The sequence below is a fragment of the Knufia obscura genome (genome assembly GCF_036327395.1).
Source record: "Knufia obscura strain CCFEE 5817 isolate CBS 148926 chromosome Unknown scaffold_1, whole genome shotgun sequence".
NCBI lineage: Eukaryota > Fungi > Ascomycota > Eurotiomycetes > Chaetothyriales > Trichomeriaceae > Knufia > Knufia obscura.
The window spans coordinates 4,610,582-4,630,991 of NW_027042687.1; the positions used below are offsets into that span (position 1 = coordinate 4,610,582).

The window sequence follows — 20,410 nt, forward strand, 5'->3', positions numbered from 1 at the left end:
GCAGCAAAGAAACGCCCATTCGTACTTCACGCCGTGACGCGCCGTGACATTGCTGTTCTGGCGGCCTTCACTTGCTGGGCTGCACTCACCCATGGCGTGTCACGTCTCTCAAGTCACGAGGAAGCAAAGGCTCCGCAAGACTCGGGAGAAGGGCGTAGGGAACGTGTACCATGAAGACTTACTGGCGGCATGGAGGCAGTTCGCTCGCTGTCGTCAAAGCAGGGTTTGGAGCCAGCACCGTGCGGTACATGCGTCCTGCTCCTAGCCATGATGACAGCGTAGGGACCTGCCCCTCAAAGAGTATTCTTCGACCATTGGCGAGCAGCATCTCTGATGGAGCATGTTGTTCGAAGAGTTTCGAGGCCATCATGGGTCTGGGAGGCAAAGGGTTAGAAGCCTGGTGTCTTTAGGGGAAAAATTTGCCCTTTCGACAGGACGCGCTCTCCAGACATCGGCGGCCTGTGAACTTGAGGATTGTGGGAACTCGATCCTCCGGGAAAATTCGCTCTAGGTAATCAGTGTAATCGGCTGTTCCATCACGAGGCGTCGTACTTGTTGAAAGTAACCTTTCGGTTACATACTATTAGTAGCATAAACTTGCAAAGCAGCAGCCAAAACTCAAGCACTTGAAAAGCTCCTAATGCATAATAAGATTTCTTGGAGCTACTCACATCGGTACGGACGTGCAAAGGCAAAGAGAGAAGGTAGGCGAGCGAGATGCACGGAACAAAGAAGTGAACAAAGGCAGATAGGCAAGGCCAATGGAAAACACGAAGAGAACAAAGGAAGGAAAGAAATAGTCCGGAGATATGGTTGTAGGAAGGTGCGATGCGGGAAGGTCTGCCGAGACGAATATCTTGGCGGCCTCGAGCGGTGTCGAAGAGCAATGGGTAACCTACGAAGCGAACGTGCAGAATCAGACGTCGGTTGAGCACTGAAAAATATGGCTACAATGCAGGCGAGGAAGGCTATATCTTGAAGTGCCAGCCTTCACTCAAAACCCAAACTATAACGCCAACTTTTCTGATCCGTGTTGTTATACAGCCCTGTCCCAAACCAACCAATCATGACAGCGTCCATCATTACCCATAACCATTGAACATCAAGATCGTAACTCATCACACAGCTTGCACCTGCCGCTGCCCCCTCCCAACCTCAGAAACCGTCACCGTCGCTTCCCGTTCCTTGAGCACACCCTTCCTCATAAGCCTTTGCAAGATAGCTTGCTCCTTAACAAGCACGTCCCGATCAAACGCAAGCCCATCCACCTCCTCAACACCAGGGCAACACTCAGCAAGCAACAGCTCCATAGCCCTTCTCCTCATCCAAGTCATTTCATCCATGAGACTCATCCACCTCTTGTCCTGTGCAGTATCCCTGCTCGGCAGCCGGTACGCAGTGTCCACATCCTGCTCGCCATTCATGGGCTTGTAAAAGCCCACTGTAAGCGGGTTATCTCTCACATCAACTCTCTTCAGAGCCTGGAGGCGAGATAAAGTCAGACATGTCCTCCTCATCTTACGAATTCTGTTCTTCGCGAGGTATAGGCTCCTCAGCTTCACACATCCCTGCAGTGGAGCCAATTCGGAGAGCGCATTGAAGTTCATATTCAGCACTCTTAGGTTCGGAAAGTGATCTCCGAACCCAACGGGTAGAGAGTCCAATCCGCAAGATGCGATCTCGAGACAGCGAAGTGTGAAGTTTGGCTGTTGTGGAAGAGCCAGACCAGCCTCTGGAAGTGCATTAGCGGAGACGTAGAGTTCTGCGATATCGTGCGTTCCAGCGAGGATATCGTTGACGAGTGTTGATGTGATCTGCTGATCGCGCGCCGAAAGAACAGTGAGGTGCTCTGCTTCTGCCAAACCCTGAAGCGCAGTGATACTGTTTCCATCCACGTTCAACCGCTGCAGACTCGGGAACGCCGTTAGGTCTAAACCAGCCAGTTCATTCTGAGCCAAGCATAGTGTCTCGAGTCGCGGCGCAACCTTTTCCCCACTAACGATCAGCTCCTCAAGGAGGTTTTCTGTGAAATCTGCAGTTTTCAGCTTAGGCAGACAGTCCAGATTCTTGACATGCATGAGGTTGTTCTTGCTCAAATCGAGGTCCTCGAGAGACGTCAGAACCGAGGTGCGGAAGTCAGCTTCCGGAATATCGTTGCCTGAGAGGTCCAGGGTGATCAGGCCGTTCAGGTCGAGAATGCCTTCGATGTTCCGAATCTTGTTGTTGCTGGCATTGAGATGTCGGAGATGGACCAGGCCACTGAACGCTTCAAGTGACTCAAGCTGATTACCCGAGACATTGATTGATTGGAGATTGTGCAGATGGTTCCACGAGGTGAGATCGTTTACGAGATTCGACGCGATGTTCAAAGTTCGCACTGAAACAGGCAGGCCAGTCAGCTGCACCACCTTGTTGCCCGTCAGGTCCAGGTACTCCAGTGATGAGCAGTAGTCACTTAGCCCACGAAGCGCGGCTAGACCATTGTTTGGCAGCGACAACCGCCTCAGCTGTTCCCAAAAAAGCTCTGTTGGCTCAGCATCTGTGATAGCTTTAACCAATGCATCTTCAACAAGTGCAGCTGAGCCATGAGCTTGACGAAGGGCTTTCGGATTAGCTCGTTCCGCAACGAAGCTCTCTTCAGGATGATTGGCCTTGTCGACCTGATGCAGGGTGAACTCAGACAGTGGTGTCAAGCAGAGAAGACTGGACTTGTCAGTCACAGATGTCTTCTGAACACTCAGCTGGCGTTCGGGAACTGGCGTAAGCTCGTTGTGCTTGATGTGGATCAAAGACAATTCCTGGTTGTCTTCCTGTTCCTCATCATATTCTTCGATACGTGATACTGGTCTTCTGTTCAGAGTCATGGCTCGATACTGCTCATGGCGATCCAGAGAACCCATCATTGTTCGAAGAGGCGCAGGAGGCTGTTCCACCGTTAACGATTCGAGGTCCTCTTGGGGCTTGGCAGGACTACTGGCAAGCACAGAACCATCGTCGTCCAGTGGGAGCAGGCTTGGATCGTCCTCGTCAACATCAGCCCCAGATAAGCTCGGTGGCTGTACATAAGGTATCTCCGAGGCGATTGGAGATGAGAACGCGATGGTCACAACTCTTGGCTGCTGCTGTTTACCACCAACCTCGACTTCCTTGGAAGGGACGCCATTGTGTAGACGCTCTTCGTGCCTCGAAGCTTGCGATCCTTTCGATTGCGGACGCTCTTCGTGTCCGCTATGTTCAGAAGGACGCTGCCTCCGAGGCGACTTCAACGACGATTTGACAGGAGTCGTTTCCTTCGGCTGCGAATACCCTGGCTCCTTCTGCTCTCCACCCTGTATACCATAGGCATTCTCTTGTGCATTGAGCTTTTCCTGCATTCTGTGCATGGGACTCTTCTTCCAGGTCGCCTCGCCGGTCTCATCTATACTGAGATCAGGTATGCCATCAAATGGATCCGCCTCGCTGAATTCTTGCCGTCCAGCTTTGCTCTCCGGTGACACACTCGGCCGTGGCAGTTTCGGAGCTTTGATGTTCTGCTTGACCCAGATCTTTTTCTCACGATCAAAAGTCATGACGCCAATAGTGTCGGGGATGGAAACCGTACCCTGGCTAATCATACCTCTCTGGCCGGAAGCAGTCGAGGATGTGGTAGCAACGGTCCGTCTTGATCCGTCGCTGTTGATGTTCTGAGTATCAGTCTCAGTCGAAGAGTGCTTCCTCTTCTTGTCATTATCATTCAGGATACGCATTCCAGGTGGGTCGCTTTGCATGCTCTCGTCATAGTAGGATTTCTCTGGCTCTTCTGCCGACTCCTCTTCTGGGACAGGAACGAGCGCAGCTTCTTCCGACGCCTTATTGTCGGCCAGTTGCACTGTACCAAAAGCAGAAGTGCTGGTAAGAATATCTAGGTCATCTGGCTCATGAAACTTCTTCAGGTGGTCAGCTGTCTTGGAATCATGTTGAGCGTGTCTCCGATTAGGCCGTGGCACAATTCGTCCTTCTCGAGATGGTGGCCGTGAGAACGAATCTTTGGTCGAGTCTTCCAGGTCTAGGTCAAGAATAGCATCCGGGTTGAGCTCAGACGAATCCTCTGGCTCTTGGATATCCGGCAGTGCAGGCTTGGGCTTGCCTTTGGCACGAATGAACTCCATAACCTTGTTTGCTTCCTCCATATAGTCTTTGGTAGCAAGCGATGCTTTCCTCGAATCTTGCTTGACTTCAGCAGCATTCTGAGCGAAGGATTCAAGCTCAGCGGCTAGCTGCTCGGTAAGCTGTGGTGCCATATCCGTAGCATTTTGCAGTGCTTCAGAAGCTGAGGCAGCACGGCTATGACCGTCTCGGGAAGACTTGCGGGAGCCAGATGGACGAACAATGCGACGCGATGCCAGTGTCTCTGGTGAGGCTTGCTCAGCATCCTTTCCAGGGAGTGCATCTCTTCGTTTCTTGCCCGCCAAGCTGTCGCTCGGTAAGCGGCTGACTTTGATTTCAACTTCAGTGCCATCAACGAACATTTCGTCCTTCAACAATGTTCGCCGCCTTTTCGGTGATCTTTCCTTCGTCGGTGAAGGTTGCTGCGTGGCATCCTTGGCCGTGCTGCCGTTGATCGTCAGTGATGCGAGATCCTTGAAGACCTTCTCATCTGCCTCGTCAAGTTGTGTCTCCTCTACAGCAGGACGCTCAATTTCCTTGTCGAAGCCGAACGCGTCAAGCTCGCCCTTGCCGAAATTGCTCATCCTCAACGCAGCGGCCTCGCCAGGTACCTCCAACTCTGATGGCTCCTCCTCGAATTGGCTTAGTATACGCATCAGCTTGTTGTTCGTATAAGTATCCCGGTTGCCAAACAATTTCAGCGGACTTCCAGCAGTACTATGCTGACCAGAAGTTGGAGCATGATGTACCACACTCGTGTCAACAGGACTCGTTGGCTCACTGATGCTGATCCTGCTTTGCTCGACTCCATTGTGCTTGTAGGGAGGAGGTGAGCTTCTGAATTCTTTCAGAGCTTCGAGCTGAGATGTGTTGCCTGACAGAGGCTTCCGATGCATGGCACTGGAATGCCGACTATTGCTGACATGTCTGCTGCTTGGATTGTAATTTTGCGTGCCCATAGACAGGTCTTCTGGCAGTGACAGAGATGTAATCTCAGCAGCTGGGTCTTCCGGCATCATGGAATCATCCACCTCATTCAAACCTTGCGCATCGTAGGAAACATCATGATCACTCGATCTTGACCTCGATCGTTGTGAGCTTTGTCCTCTCGCCTCGCGTAGTTTCTTCCTCAGTTCAACGGGGTCAGTATCAAGTGTGTCCTGCAGGGCTTGTCTGCGAATGCTGCTTCTCTCAGAATCCTCAAGCTCAGAGAAGACCTCGTCACTGATCTCCTTACGGCCACTGATCGTCCTCATGCGCGGGTCATTGCCTGTTCGAATACTGCCTCCATTCCTGTTCGTGGCATCGGCCAGCTCCAGGCTACTAACCCTTCTTCTGACTATGCCGTTGATGTCACCTTGCCGCACAACATCAGATGATATGGCTGACAGATCAAAGCTCTTATCCTCCTCTTCAACGATATTTTGCAACGTGCCCACCACAGACGGCCGACTTCGTGATGTACGGCAAGAACTGTATGTTGCGGAAGGTGGAGGGAAGGCGGAATTATTGAGTGAGTTCCAAGGCTTCTTCTCGGTCACCACTACAGATTCGTCGTTCTCATCGGTCTCGATCTCCACAGGGCAAGAAGACTGCTTGAACATGCCTTCAAGCTTGGAAGGGGAGAAGAGATCCAGCCCGTCACTATCGATGTTGTTTCCTTCTTTGATCAACCTTCTCTTCCATTCGGGCGTATCGTCCAGCTTTGAGCTCTTGTTGATTGTGTAGTGCTGAACAGAATTTTGGGAATCAGATAATGCGCTTGATGCACGTCTTGGTATGGTAGATGGTACTCGTCGCTTGGAAGCACTTGGAGGAGAGGAGGCCATAGCATTGAGACTTGCAGGTGACCTTTCGGTGAGAGCATTGTTCTCTTGCTGGCGAGCGATGCCGCGACTTGATCGTGGTTTGAGGAAACTGCTGCCGTTGCTAGGATTGCGGATGTTGTGGGCAAGGTGAGGTATACGACTCTGTGACGCGATGCTGGAGACCCTGCGACTCGTGTTTCCTTTGCTCGTCTGACTTGCTGACGGTGGTGATGATCGAGGTTGTGATTCCCACTCTTCTGAGAGGCCGTCTAGCCATGGTTCGGCCATGGTGGGAGAAAGCTGCCGTGGCTGGATAGCAAACGGTGTGTATTTGAGAGCCGAGCTCTCCTCGTGTTATCTTATGGTCATAAGTTCGATATACTGTGAAGACCGTGTTTGAGAAACGATAAGTGGCTTGAGTGACCAGTCTAGCAGAAAACGCAACGGTTATCATTTTCTCGTGTTCAACGTGTTTGAGAGGCTTTCTAGGCCTAGCTCTATTGTTGTTGGCTGAGAGTGGTAAGGTGCAGAAGCCTATCTCGGCTTGGCGTCCTCCGAACATGCTGAAACGCGCGCTACTTCCAAGCCTACGAGCCTAGCCACAATGTCTTTGCGACATTTGATATTATCTGAGATACCACAATGATGGTCATTGATAGATATAAGTAAAACTTTTGAATCAACTCGATAGTCATTGCATAGCTATAAACATAATGTGTCAAGGCTTTTGTACATCCGAAGCCGACTATCTCAAGCAAATGATCTACATATATCAAAGCGACCTCTGTGCTGGCCATTATTGTTGGACATGAGAAATCCATACCTCGCAAGCAATATTCATCGTGAATGCGCAAGCCCATACGCCTTAACTCCTCGCATCGCATCGCATCAATTCTTCCATAGTCGTAGTGGTATCAAATCCAGGCCGCAGGGGCATCCTACACCTCCATGACGCGTCCCAGCGGTGTCCGACTCGATTGCTCAGCCAAATGCTTCTTCTCAAGTGGCTCAGCACTGATTTGTTCTTCATGGTCATGGCCATCAACGCTGCCATTAGTGACGATTTTCATTCGTCCTGATGACTCTCTTACACTGTCGCGCGCAGTGTAGGCGGTCGGCGCTGTGCTGGCCATCGACAAAGCCGTGCTCGATCGTTGATGCACCAGTTCTGGCGTTGGCGGTACTGAGCTTCGATCGCTTGTTGGCGTAACGTGGCCGTTGTCACGAGATGTACCTCGAGACTGGCTCGACGATGGTCGCTCGTCGGCCGACAGGTTAGCGTTGCTTGTGGCATCCTCTGTCTCGGCTTCGCTCATGCGCGCAATGTCAGCAGCCTCGTTGGCAAGCTGCAGACCTTCGACGGCGGCAGCGCACTGCTCGCTGATGTTGCGGATGATGTCAGCGATCGCATCCGTCTTCTCTCGAAGATGTCTGTCAGCCACATCGTGCACGCTTTGGGTGGAGTATCTCTTGCTTGCACGGCTTGACATGCGGCTTTCCAGGACGTCCTGGCCATCGGTGGTGGAGGCAGCTGAAGCAGAACGTTTCGATGACACGTTTCTTCGGCCAGCATTCTCGTTGGCAGATAGGGCAGAGTCTTCATCATCGGCATCCTCAAAGCCTTGTCTAACGTGCTCAGCAAGCTCGTTAGAGGAGCCGATAGATCGAACAATATGCTCCATATGGTGTGCTTGGCCACTGATGAGGCTTCGAAGGTGCAGCACGACTCTTTGTGCCTGGTCCCGCTGTTGGACCAGAGTGGAATTTGCATGCTGAAGAGCTGCAATCTCCTTCCTGTTGCGGTCTCGCTCCTTCTCGAGATCTTCTGCGATGCCTTGTTGCAGCACGAGCGCTTCGAGAGCATTGTCTCGCTGTCTTTCTGTGCCAGAGAGTCGGAGAGCGAGTCTTGCTTGGTCGTCTTTCTGTCCATCGATAATGCCTGTGAGTCTGCGTTGTTCCCGCTTGCCAGCTTCGATCTTGACTCTGAGTTCGGCGAGCTCCTTGTTGAGTGACTCGACGAAAGCCTGGAATTTCTGAAATTGTGCTTTCCATGTCTCTGCTTCTTGTTCGAGAATGTTGTTGCGCTTCGCGACCTTGGCGAGCTCGGTGTCCATGCGTCCTTTGAGGTTGATGAAGTCTTGCCAGGCCTCGAGAGCATCCCGAGAATACTGGTTCCGTTCGCGAACCATTTCGTTCATGTGACGCATCGAAATCTTGGTCATCAGCGGCTTCTTCGTCGCTCCCTGGAATATGGCTTTGATACCGGAGTTGCGGCCGAGCTTCTCACAAACATGGTCCATGACAGCCATAACAGCATCTTGGTTCCACCAGATCGGGTCTACCACTCTTTCCACCTCTCCGCCTCGAAGGACAATGATGTCGCCAGCTGGAATGAGTTTGCCGCCGCCGTAGGCAGATTTGAGATGTTGTGGCACGCCAGTGATTTCGACATCGGAGTTCAGTGCCTGTGTCAATCTATTCACCATCTTCGTTCGCTGGCTTGGTGTGAGAACGTTCGGCGGGTGGTCAGTGATGACCAAGTTTCGGTCGAGATCTACGAGAAGGGCGTCTTTTGGTGGTGTAAAGAGGGATCGGCACTCAGTGGTGACACCGAGAATGTATGGACCAGGCTCTTGAACAAGATCGTGTACACTGCGAGCATGCGCCACAGGTACGTACAATCCAGTCCAGTCGTACACTCGAGTCGAGAACCGAATCGTCTCTGCAGCAACTGTGAGCATGGCTGGATGATGCGACATAAGAATGATTCGGCGGGTCGGCGAAACGGCTGCTTCAATCAAGCCGACCACGTTCGGAATCGTTAGGCAGTTGAACACTGGCCACATAGCGAAGTTCTGGAAACCAGTCGGCGACGATGGGAATTGATAGCATAGCGCATAGTCCTTCATATCGATTCGGACAAGGTCGTTCAGTCGTGGTGCTGGAAAGCTGAGAATTCGAGACACTTCCTCGGCGTGGAAGAGATTCGTTGCCTTGTTCCAGTGAATCCACATCCCTCTCAGATAATCTCCAAGCAAATTGTACAATGGGTATCTTGAGAGGAAACTCAAACAGTATGGGATCCAATATGTCTCGTCGGCCACATCTCTATAGTCTGGTTCCGTCTTTCTTCGCAGATCTCGAATGGTCTCTGCGCGCTTCTCATCTGCTCTAGACCAGACGCGTAGAGCAATACCGTATAGGGTATGAGATGAGTCCTGCTGAAGGACGAAAGAGTGGTGAACACAGTGTGGCTGGCTGCGACCCGTGCAGATTTCGACATCGTGGGGGAAGCAAGCCTGTCTACGTTAGTCGCGTCAAGGTTGAGAAAATCATAATGCTTACTCTCATGGCACCGTGGAGAGATCGTGCGACCTCGTTATCCGACTCTAAACGCGGGCTACTACCCAATATCTCCGGCAGCCAGAATTGTCCAACAGCACCTCTCATGTGTTGAATCTTGCCTTGCGCGGGCGAAGCAGCTTTGACCCATTGTGATGGTTCACGGCCAACACCACAAACCAAATAAGCATATGTGAGAGTCTTTGGTGTAGGTCTCTTCCCAGCCGTCATTGTACTCGGCATCGGCTGCGTGATTCTCGAGTGAAGCGACGATGTCCTACTGGGAACCGCACCTTCAGCGCCATTTTGGTCACGAGTTGCCGGTCTTGTTGTTTCGCGAGTGGCAGGTCGAACGGAAGCTGATGAATTCCTGACGGAAGGAGCCATCGTGTACTGATTGTTCGAAGTCCGACTCGAAACCCGTGTGTTTGCCAGCGTTGCGGCTCACGAGCGACGCTCGTGCAGAATCCTGGTACTCCGCGTTCTCGATGGATGTCTCAGGATCTGTCTCGTAAGAATTGTTCTTCAGATGCAAGAGGCACTGATGTCGAATACTGGTAAAACGAATGGACAGGGCTGAACCCAAAGCAACTGCACCCGCAGATCAGATTTACAAAGTGATGAGGTCAAACGAAGAAACGAAGCAGGGGGAAGTCGAGCAAAGGCTTGCTGCTCATGCTCGGGGGTTGTCCTTGTTTCAGCAGAACTCAAAGCAACGCTTCAAGTCTGGCACGGTGAAATCGAGCACCGGATATGCAGCTTGTTGATGATGGACACGACGACCAAGCCCAATTGAGGTATAGTGACAGTAGTAGTTTGGGTCTATGGGGACCCGATTTTAGCATGACTTGCGAACCTTGACACCTTGAGTGTCAAAAGATCATGGATAGGGAGTTTACCGTTCCTCCGTCAGAAGATCCTTGAAGATGCAGCGGCGTTGTGAAGACGCGACAAGGGAAGAAAGACGCCATTTCGTGGCCAGCTGCTCGTTGGTGTCCTCCACAGATGAAGGTGGATGGTCATTGGCTCGACTGACCAGATTGACTTTGTGCAATCGAGTCTAGCCAGGAGACTCTCACCACTCTTTCTCTTCCCGAAAATCTTTAGCTCGAGAGTATGCCACTAACCTGCCCTTTATGCAGCTAATGCACGTCGATTATTCGACACCATCATCAACCATTCCCGCCTATCAATGCACTAAGGCTCCCTGACGAAATTGCGATGGCCGCATCGTGTCAATTCGTCCGGCTCTTCTCTATCAAGCTCGTTGAAGAACATGTCGAGTGATGGTACACTAGTTCTGGTATATCGGGAATATGATGTAGAGCAGTGATTGAAAGTATTTGTACGCAAGACAACCAATGTACCACGTGCGGTAGCTCAAATATCGAGGTGGTGTGGTAGACCTCCTGCGCTTGGTGCGATGCAATTCGTGGTTCTGAGGACAAGAGAAGACGGAGCACCGTAGCGCTGTCTAGCGAAAACTTCCAGAGCGTCCTCATCAACCACAAAACCGAAACTTCGGACACGCCGCAGCATGTGGTTGTGAGATAATTGTCATGATAGCGATAGTCCTTTTACAAACAGTGAACAGTGTGCGCACGGCTGAATAAAGTCACTGCTCAAAGAACAAAGCTGGCAGTCAGCCATAGAATTGCTCTTAGCGGAGGTCTACTCGTATCTGCTATCAAGTCGTACTTTGGCACAAGCTGATCAAATCCAAACTATTGGTCTTAAAGCTGTAGTCGTGAATAGTTCAAGTACTGGGACGGAGACCTGTTGCGAAGAGCTGAAATGCGGAGTCGTACCCTGGCTTGGCTGTGTCGAGAAGTCACATCTCGGTCGATCTGGTGGAAGGAAGAGAAAGCAAAGCCATCTCAAACGCACTCGACCACCGCTTCCTGGCTACTTGGTCCAGCTGGCTCATGAAAAACTTGTACCCAGACAGCGCAGCGTTAGGCGTAGAAGATACTTACCTCACAACAAAGCACGAGGATCACTGCTAGGCAGCTGTGGTGAAGAAGCACTGCAGACGATACGCGAGAATCGTGCATCTTGACGTGAAAGCTTATCTGACATTTCAACGTGGATCGAGAGTGACCGGCTGCGAAATACCGACGGCACCGGAAACTGTCTATCATGATTTGCTGAGCGCATGCACTGTCAATGCATCGGATAAACCCTGTACGTGCAGATATCGTGACGGTCACGACTCTGCAAGCATCTGGATACGCCTGCAGGAATGACGCTGTAGTCCACGATGCAGGAAGTAACCACCGTCCTTTTGACCATTTTATTGTTTGTGGGCAAGCTGATTGCGAGTGGAAGATCAAGAAGGAATCTGCTTGTCAAAGCTAACACAAGGTAGAACGCCATCCCTACATGGTGCTGCTGATGCCTAGCTACCTAAGACTCTCAATAGCGCTTTTCCTACGATCCAAAACATCCGACCTTTTAATCCGACTCCTAAGCATCTCACTAGCATTGACCAAAGCATCAATCGTTATGTTGTGCGCCGTCATGTTGTGATTCAGATATGTGTACACTTGCGCCGGTGATTCAAACGCAAGAATAGCCTCCTCGTTCAATTTCAATAGTGCCAGACTGAGCTGGAACAAAAACGGAGAGGATGTCCCGTCATGCTCTTCGCTTTTCGTTCCATCCTTCATGCTTTCAGCTGGCGTCGCTGGCGTCGTAGGAGTGGCGGGTTGCACCGCGCTCAAGTACCCTTCAACTCCGAGTGTAGCTGCCGCTGATTTGTTCTGCAATGCAATAGGTGCAGAGTCTGAGCTGTTCAAACATAGCACCACGTCCCATACGCGGTATAGAGCTTCACCGCCTGTCAAAACGCCGGTGTAGAGACTCAAGAACCAATGAAACGTGCAGGCTTCGAGCTCTACGCCAAGATCTGACAGTTTTGCGTCCAGCTTCGGTAGGACTTCAGCAACGTACCCTCTGAGGACAAGCTGATCTGCACGTGCAACGAGAAGACTTTGATCGAAGTACCCGCTCGGCAGGATATAGTCGATGATAGCGACCAAGAGCCAGAAGCAGTCTTCTGATGTTGCGCAAATCAACAGTAGAGATGCCGTGATCAAGTTCATGCCTTGGCAATAACCGATTCTGGGGTTGTGCAACGAATATGCACGAAGCAACTCCTCCAATCGCTGCACACCTGTGGCATTGGGATCCCGAAAGAACGTATTGTCGCGTAACGTTCTTTTGACATCGGCTTTGATCTGTTGTACGATGTCGGCTTCCATTTCCGCGTCGTCCTTTGACCTCGAAACTAGATCTTCGTAGTAACCCGGGACTCGTAACGAGGTTGCACCTGAGCACTCGGCCCATATCTTTGGCCGAAGAGACACAGGTATGCCAGCTAGAACAAGAGACTTGAAGTGCGCATATTTCGCTTTTGTCTTATTCGAGCGTCCTAGCGTTGCAATTCCGATAAGCTCTCCGTTGACGAGATCTGCCTCAGGAGCATTATTGCTCGAGCGCTCAGAAGTGACAGACCGCTCTGCTCGTACACGTCGCAGGAAGTCGTTCCACTTGACCGTCCTTTCCGCTTGCAGATTGTCATGAAGCTCCGTCAGCTGATCAAGCAGTGCCTTTGATGCACCGATCTCCGTGGCTTCCTCTTCCGGCTCGTGAGAAGCTCCATCGGACATTGCAGTCACTGCTGACGACTGAGCTTGGCTGACAGAACTCGCCATAGGTAGCAGCTTCTGCGAGGATGCAGGCATGGACGTGTCCCGAATGCGAGGTGGGGTTATCGTGCCCTCGACATCTGCCGTGTTCACGGTCACAACTGCGCCTGCCGAAGGCGTGTGAGCTAAGAGCTCCCGTGGTCGTTTAGTGTTGGAGATCGTTGCTGGCAACAGGTAGTCCTGCCATGATTTTTTCGCAGAGTCATCGTCTACCGACGCTGGTGTTGCTGGCCTGTGAGGCTGGTCGTGAACCGAAGATGCATCTCCCGATCTGAAACTAGCGAGACTTTCGGCAGCGGATGATTTCGACTGCGTACGCCTATGAGCTCGATCTTGCTGTCTTTTCCTCTTCCTGTCGTAGATGAAGCCAAAGCGATCGACCAGCAACCCCTCTGAGCTATAGTTGGACATGGTAGGCGGTAACTGCGAGCTTTCAATCATAGAGTCAAGCTCAACGGTAGGGGGAAGGCTGCTTGCGTTTGACTCTTTCCGCGCGTGACCTGGGCTTGTGTTGACACGACTACTGGTGACTGATCGTTGGGTTGACGGTCCCGTTTTTGCATTTCCAATTGCTGCACTCGAACGGTTCGCAGTGTTTCGTAGTTTCGTGTTCGCCGCGTTCAGAGACTCGTCTTGCTTGGGCGCGTTACTGTCCTGGATGGATGATGCTCTCGACCTCGAAGTCTGGTTACGATTGCCGAAAATTCTCGTCCAAGATGTCGTTGATTTTCCTGATTGTGTCGAGTTGACGCTAAGCTCATCGGCAGTCTTTGTCTTGTGAAGTGTCTTCTTCGAGCCACCGATGAAATAGCTTGTGGTATTCGATGGCGGTTGGAATATGCTTTGCAAGCCGGATATGCGAGATACTGTTGAGCTTGTCTGCCTCGGACGTATGGTGGATTCGAGGTCGTTGCCGTCTCCACTGACAACACTGCTCGCCCGGCTAGAGTGACGGCTCAGCACTGGCTCACTGTTCAATTGGCTTATGGAGGCTGAACTTTTCAACCGTCTAGAGAGCGTCGGCGGCCGGGCGGGCAATCCAGTTCCTGTTGTGGGCGGCTCGTCCTGTTCGACGGGACTGAGACTACGAACATCTGCCATTGCCTCGTTCATCATACTGTCTATCGAAGCCGATGTCTTTCTCTTCGGACCACTCACCGAATGAGCAGCGGAGGTAGAGATTGTAGGATTCTCCAGGCGGAGCAAACGCTTCTCAACGTCGGCGCTCGGTATATCGGCCTCACGCAGCAGCCGCTTAAGCTCTCTTTCTCTCTCATCAGCGCGCAAACGCAATGCCGAGATCTCAGCATCTCTCTGGGCCAGGTCCTGCGCATATTGTCTGATCAACTTGACTGCTCCCACTCTCTTCACCAGCCGTTCAATGTGTTCATCGGTCGACAAATGTAAGGACCCGGGGACATCGAGGGATGACCTCGGCGAATCATCGAAGAGAGCATTTGAGTGGTCGATAATGGCCGGGCTGGTCAGACCAGCAAGGGTGGCCTTCCTCGCTTTCAGGTTTTGTGAAGTCGTTCTGGCAGGTTGCTTCTGGGTTTTGTGCTCAGACGGAGGTAGATTTTCATCGGGCTCTGGAGATAGAGAAGGAAATGAAGTCAAGGCAGCATCTTTTCCTGGTTCCTGTTTGCCTCCAGCCCTTGAAGTCCGCTTCTTGTGTGATCGTAATGTCTTGACTCGTCTGCTGTCGCTCGATGCTCGGGATGCTTGAGATGAAGAACGGCCGGAGGTGGTGCTGGCAGTATCAGAGTGTATTGATATCGCTGCCGCAGTTGGCTCCGTGCTATCTGCCATTGCCAATGATGGCCAACATCGTTACGTTGAAGGTGGGCTAGAGGTAACGGAGGAACAAGTTGCAGCAGGGCGGGGGTCTTCCAGGTTAATAGTCTGTAATGTTTTGACATCTGCTGGGGACTGAAGGCCCCTACCAATCTCAAACTTGTCTAGGGATCAAGCACTCTTGATTCACTACCTTACTTATTAGCGGTTCATTCCATGGCATGCAAGGCACTGAATGATGTGCACGCGCCATCACTAACAATGCCACGTCATGGCACATCGGTGGGCATTGCCGCCGACTTTTTGTTGCGTTTGCACCTGCATCAGCACCACTGGCCGTCGATCACGATGTTGATGCGCGTTTGCCTGGATGGTACCGTGCAACAGGCAACGACGACAAGACTGTGGTTTGAAAACAGTCGCGCGGTTGGCACCAGTTGCTACCGATGTGTTGACTATAACGGAGCTCCGCGAGATCGCTTCATGTCCTCGGCCAAGAAACGACGATTCTGTTTTCATATGGCCCTTGACCCAGGCTAGCAGCTGAAGAAGAGAGGACGTTGAAGCCATCGACGAAAGGCCGGACTAAAGTCACTTTTCTCAACATGGGTCAAGGCTATTCAATGACCACGCTCTCTGCAGCGTCGGCCACAATTGATGTCCCTGAGCTTTCCGATCTGACACAGGACAAAACCCTTGCTTCTGCCAGATTCATGAAGAGTATGCGAGCTCGAAGCCAGCAGGGTTTTGTGTATGTCAAAGCTGTCATGAAGCCATATTCATCCTTTGATGTACGCGACTACGTCAGACAGATCAGAGATGAACGCAACACTTTAGCCGGGATACCGAACGCTCTGGGCTATCAGCGCATAGTGGAAGTAGGAAGCGCTGGTTTTCTGGTACGCCAATATATCTACAGCTCCGTCTACGACCGACTCAGCACGCGACCGTTCCTCGAAGACATTGAGAAGCGGTGGCTGTCGTACCAGCTACTTTGCGCCGTTAGAGACTGCCATGCTCGCAATTTGTACCATGGAGACATTAAGACCGAAAATCTTCTTGTTACTTCCTGGAACTGGTTGTACTTGTCCGACTTCTCCTCGTCCTTCAAGCCTACAACTCTGCCAGAGGATAATCCGGCTGATTTCTCCTTCTACTTTGATACCTCTGCCAGACGGGTTTGTTACATTGCACCAGAACGGTTCACATCTGGTAGCACAGATGAAGCTCCTCAAGAACTCAACTGGGCCATGGACATGTTTAGCGTGGGTTGTGCCATTGCAGAGATGTTCCTTGAGGGCCCTATCTTCAGCCTGAGTCAGATATTCAAGTACAAATCGGGCGAATACAGCCCAGAGCATGCTCATATCGAAAAGATCGATGACCCAGAAGTCAGAGCTATGGTGCTAAATATGATAGACCTTGACCCGGAAAAGAGATACAGCGCAGAGCAAAATTTGAGTTTCTACAAAACGAAGATCTTCCCCGAATACTTTTACAGCTTTTTGCACGACTATATGCAGGATCTGACAGAGCCGGTGTCGTCTGGGACTCAATTAGTCCTTGACTCGGAGATTCTATTTGAGTCGGACAGAAAAGTTGAGAAAGTCTTCCATGATCTTGACAAGATTGCCTACTTCCTCGGCTACAGTGAGCACATCACTGATGCTGAAAAGGAAGGTGCGACCGGCTTGCAGAAGACCGCATCAGGCATATCAGACATCCACATCGATAACGCCCTGCACGATGGGACACTGTTGTTTCTTGCCCTAGTATCGTCTGCCATTCGAAATACGTCGAAGGCTTCTGCTCGTCTCAAGGCATGCGACATGCTGACTTCGTTCGCGCATCGCTTGCCCGACGAAGCCAAGCTGGACCGGATACTGCCGTACGTTGTGGGTATGCTGAGCGACAAGAGCGACGCTGTGAGGGTTGCTGCTCTTCATGCCACTACCTCCATCTTGGACTCGGTCAGAGTCGTGTCACCCGTCAATGCATATCTCTTTCCAGAATATATTTTCCCGAGGTTACGACAGTTTCTCAGTGTCGAGAAATCTCAACCAAGCGCTTTGATCCGTGCTGCATACGCATCGTGTCTTGCCTCACTGGCCTTGGCTTCTGGACGTATGCTAGATATGGTACAAGCTATCCGTGCAGATGGCAGGGTTCCAGCGCTGTCAAACGAGATCTTGGGTCTGGAATCATCGTTTCACGGATTGTACGATGTTGCAAGAGCTGAGCTGATACCGCATTTCGAAGAGTCGACAACAATGCTCATCACGGATACCGAAACATCAGTGCGAAGAGCACTATTAGGGTCCATCTCCAGGCTCTGTTTGTTCTTCGGAAGTTCCAAATCTAGCGATGTCATTCTCAGCCATCTCAATACCTACCTAAACGAGCCAGACTGGATCCTAAGATGCGCTTTTTATGATGCCCTGGTGGGCGTTGCTACGTACGTGGGCACCTCAAGCCTGGAACAATTTATTGTGCCGATCATGATTGGTTCTATGGTCGATCCGGAGCATTTCGTGGTAGAAAAGGTAATCCGTTGTTTCGCCAGGATGGCCGCTCTAGGACTGTTCCAACGAGCCTTGTTGTGGGATCTGACGGGTCTCGTTTCAAGATATCTGGTGCACCCTAGCAGCTGGATTCGGGAAGCGGCTGCTCAATTTATCGAGCAAGCGTGCCAGTTTCTCTCAGCGGCTGACCGATATTGTATTATGCTGCCAATTCTTCAGCCTTTTCTGCGAGCACCTTTGCTTGACTTTTCAGAAGACAGTATCCTCGACAAGCTGAAGTCTCCAATATCCAGAGCAATCTTCGAGGCTGCCGTACTATGGGCAAGCAAGCGGGAAAGGAGCTTGTTCTGGACAGCTGCTGGCCGCGACGGCGCATTCACAGTCGCCCAGTCAGATACCTCTTTCGTCACTTCGAATTTCACCAAACGCTTTCCGAACCGTATTCCGCCTTCCCAGAAGGACAAAGACGACCAGCAATCATTGGAGACGTTGAGAAACTTTGGCATGGTTCCTGACGACGAAGTAAAACTCATGGCGCTTCGCGAGTATATACTCAAATATTCTCAGCGCAAAACCGAAGCTCTTCCTGACGACACTCAGCGGATGCTTGGAAACATAGTCTCATTGGCGCAGCTCGAGGTCACGCCACAAAATGTTTTCTTTGACACTGTCCAGCCCTATCGCCCAGCTAGAACACGGCCTGCAAGTCCACGACCTGTCGGCACGGGAAATGCTCGCAGCATAGCTGACGCATTGATGGATGCTTCTGTCAGTATCGGTCCAGCTACACAAGCTCAGCCGACATCATCAAATGTAAAAGGGGGACCAAGTCAACCTCAATCCGTACCATCAGATGGAAAGAACACGCGGTCGCCTTCTGGGGAGCAGACACCCGCGGGTTTTCGGGCTGGAAGTGTTGACAGACCGAACATCCGAATCGAGGGAGTTAAGGAAGAAAGTGCTAAACGAGCATCGTCTGTCAGCGGGAGGCATGCTTTGCTTGATACTGACAGACTCTCTGCCGAGAGGCGGGACTCCAAGAATCTCAAGCATCGCAACAGTTCCTTCAACCTACTCAGTCGTGCTGAGACTATCAAAGCTGATGCGGAAATCTCGACAACACAGGAGAATGCTTTTGGAAAACTTGATAGATCGCCTACGGACAAGCTTGGAGGACACGATTCCGCTTTGACACAAAGCTTGAACGCGACAGAAAAGTCGAGATCGAAGTCTCCAATGAGTCAAAGATCAAGTCGAGCGCCGTTTGAAGCGAATCACACTTATACCGGCAACGAACCGGCAGTGATCCGACTACTTGACAGTCATGTTGCTGATAACTTTCCTATCGACCTGCTTGACTTTGGCGCTGCTAAAAAGTCCTCGGATATTGAGGTAGCGATCAAGTCTGCGACAACTCCAAATCAGCAGCCTAGTCAGGCGATCACCCATGCTGCGAATGGCAATAAAGAACCATGGCGGCCAGCTGGCCTGTTGCTGGCGCAGTTCGTGGAGCACACTGCGGCAATCAACCGTGTAGTTGCCGCACCTGATCATGCCTTTTTCGTGACAGCGTCCGATGATGGTACATGCAAAATTTGGGACACATCTAGATTGGAGAAGAATGTCTCAGCACGGTCACGCTATACTCATCGACACAGCCCTGGGGCGAGAGTCAAATCCTTATGCTTTATCGAGGACACGCATGCATTTGTAAGTGGCGCGACGGACGGGAGCATCCATGTTGTACGGGTAGACGTTAAGGCCGCCGAAGGAAACGATCCTACAAGGTTTAGCAAACCAGTCCTAGTCAGGGACTGGCAGATACCGCAGCAGCCGACCGAAGCACACCGGCCACCTAATGTGGTCAACAGCAACGATGACAACCACGAGCACGCGGTCTGCATGCATCACTACAGAGATCAGAGTTCTCAAAGCGTGCTGCTCGTCGCCACGGATATGTGCCGCATTCTGATGGTCGACATGAAGAACATGGAGCTCATCCGAGTCATGCACAACCCACTCCACCACGGCACGCCAACCACCTTCTGCGTTGATAGGAAACACCACTGGATGATGCTAGGGACAAGTCACGGCATCCTCGATCTCTGGGATCTCCGCTTCAAACTTAGACTGCGTTCCTTTGGCATCGGTGGAGCAGGCATAGGCCAACGAGTCGACAAATTACTCCTGCATCCCAGCCGCGGCCACGGTAAATGGGTTGTCGCCAGCTGCGGAGGCGAAATCAGCATCTGGGACATCGAGAAGCTAACATGCCGAGAAGTCCTACGACCCTCATCATTCAAGTATGACACTAGCCGCAAGATCAAGAACTACGAGCCATGGCATCCAGACGAAGAAAGTGGCGAAAATATGCTCAAACGCTTTGCGTCGCAAATCGAGGTCGACGACACTCTACTTCAGCCTCAGCCATTAATCAACCAAGAGCAACCGCAATCGCAATCTGACGAGTCAAAAACCCCAGCCTCAGCATCCCCTCCAACCCAAACACCAACCATAACAACCCTCCACATCTTCACAGACTACCTCTCCAACCCCTCCCAACCCACCAACCCCCAAAAAACAACCCTCATGCTCAGCGCCGGCACAGACCGCACCCTCCGCCACTGGAACCTCACCCACATCGAGCAGTCCAGTATCATATCCGGCCCCATGCTCAACGTTGTCGGCGAAGGCGACACGCGAATAAAACCACGCTACGAAACGAGTTGGCCAACGAGTATGTCGCTCTCTGGCCTGGTGCAACTCGTCGAGGAGAAACTTAGTGATGCGGCGTCAGACGACCCATCCAAAGCTGCGCCACGGAAAAAGCGGGACGCTGGCAAAAGTAGCGACAAACAGGCACAGGGACATGCAGGTGGACTGGTGAAGACGCCGCGGAACACGATTATTAGTATGGCGCAGGAGCAGATGCTTAAGACGCATATGGATGATGTTAGTGATGTGTGTTTGCTGAGGAGGCCGTATGGGTGTGTTGTTAGTGTTGATCGGGGTGGGGCTGTGTTTGTGTTTCATTGAATAATGAATACCATCCGTGGCTGTAGCGATCTGTATATGTGAATCAATAGGA

General features: G+C 51.6%; 4 protein-coding genes across 4 annotated transcripts; 1 reads left to right on the plus strand and 3 right to left on the minus strand.

Annotated features, from left to right (window-relative positions):
- Positions 1 to 1,118: 1,118 nt before the first annotated feature.
- On the minus strand, positions 1,119 to 6,242 carry NUD1 (the record flags this gene model as incomplete). The annotated part of the gene is made up of 1 exon (XM_064870179.1): positions 1,119 to 6,242. One exon carries the CDS (start codon positions 6,240 to 6,242, stop codon positions 1,119 to 1,121), a length of 5,124 nt encoding a protein of 1,707 aa, XP_064735676.1.
- Positions 6,243 to 6,892: 650 nt separating this feature from the next.
- Positions 6,893 to 9,527, minus strand: PMZ80_001740 (uncharacterized protein; the record flags this gene model as incomplete). The annotated part of the gene is made up of 2 exons (XM_064870180.1): positions 6,893 to 9,253; positions 9,300 to 9,527. 2 exons carry the CDS (start codon positions 9,525 to 9,527, stop codon positions 6,893 to 6,895), a joined length of 2,589 nt encoding a protein of 862 aa, XP_064735677.1.
- A 2,171-nt stretch (positions 9,528 to 11,698) lies between these two features.
- PMZ80_001741 (uncharacterized protein) lies at positions 11,699 to 14,815 on the minus strand (the record flags this gene model as incomplete). The annotated part of the gene is made up of 1 exon (XM_064870181.1): positions 11,699 to 14,815. One exon carries the CDS (start codon positions 14,813 to 14,815, stop codon positions 11,699 to 11,701), a length of 3,117 nt encoding a protein of 1,038 aa, XP_064735678.1.
- A 590-nt stretch (positions 14,816 to 15,405) lies between these two features.
- VPS15 (Serine/threonine-protein kinase) lies at positions 15,406 to 20,358 on the plus strand (the record flags this gene model as incomplete). The annotated part of the gene is made up of 1 exon (XM_064870182.1): positions 15,406 to 20,358. One exon carries the CDS (start codon positions 15,406 to 15,408, stop codon positions 20,356 to 20,358), a length of 4,953 nt encoding a protein of 1,650 aa, XP_064735679.1.
- Positions 20,359 to 20,410: the final 52 nt, after the last annotated feature.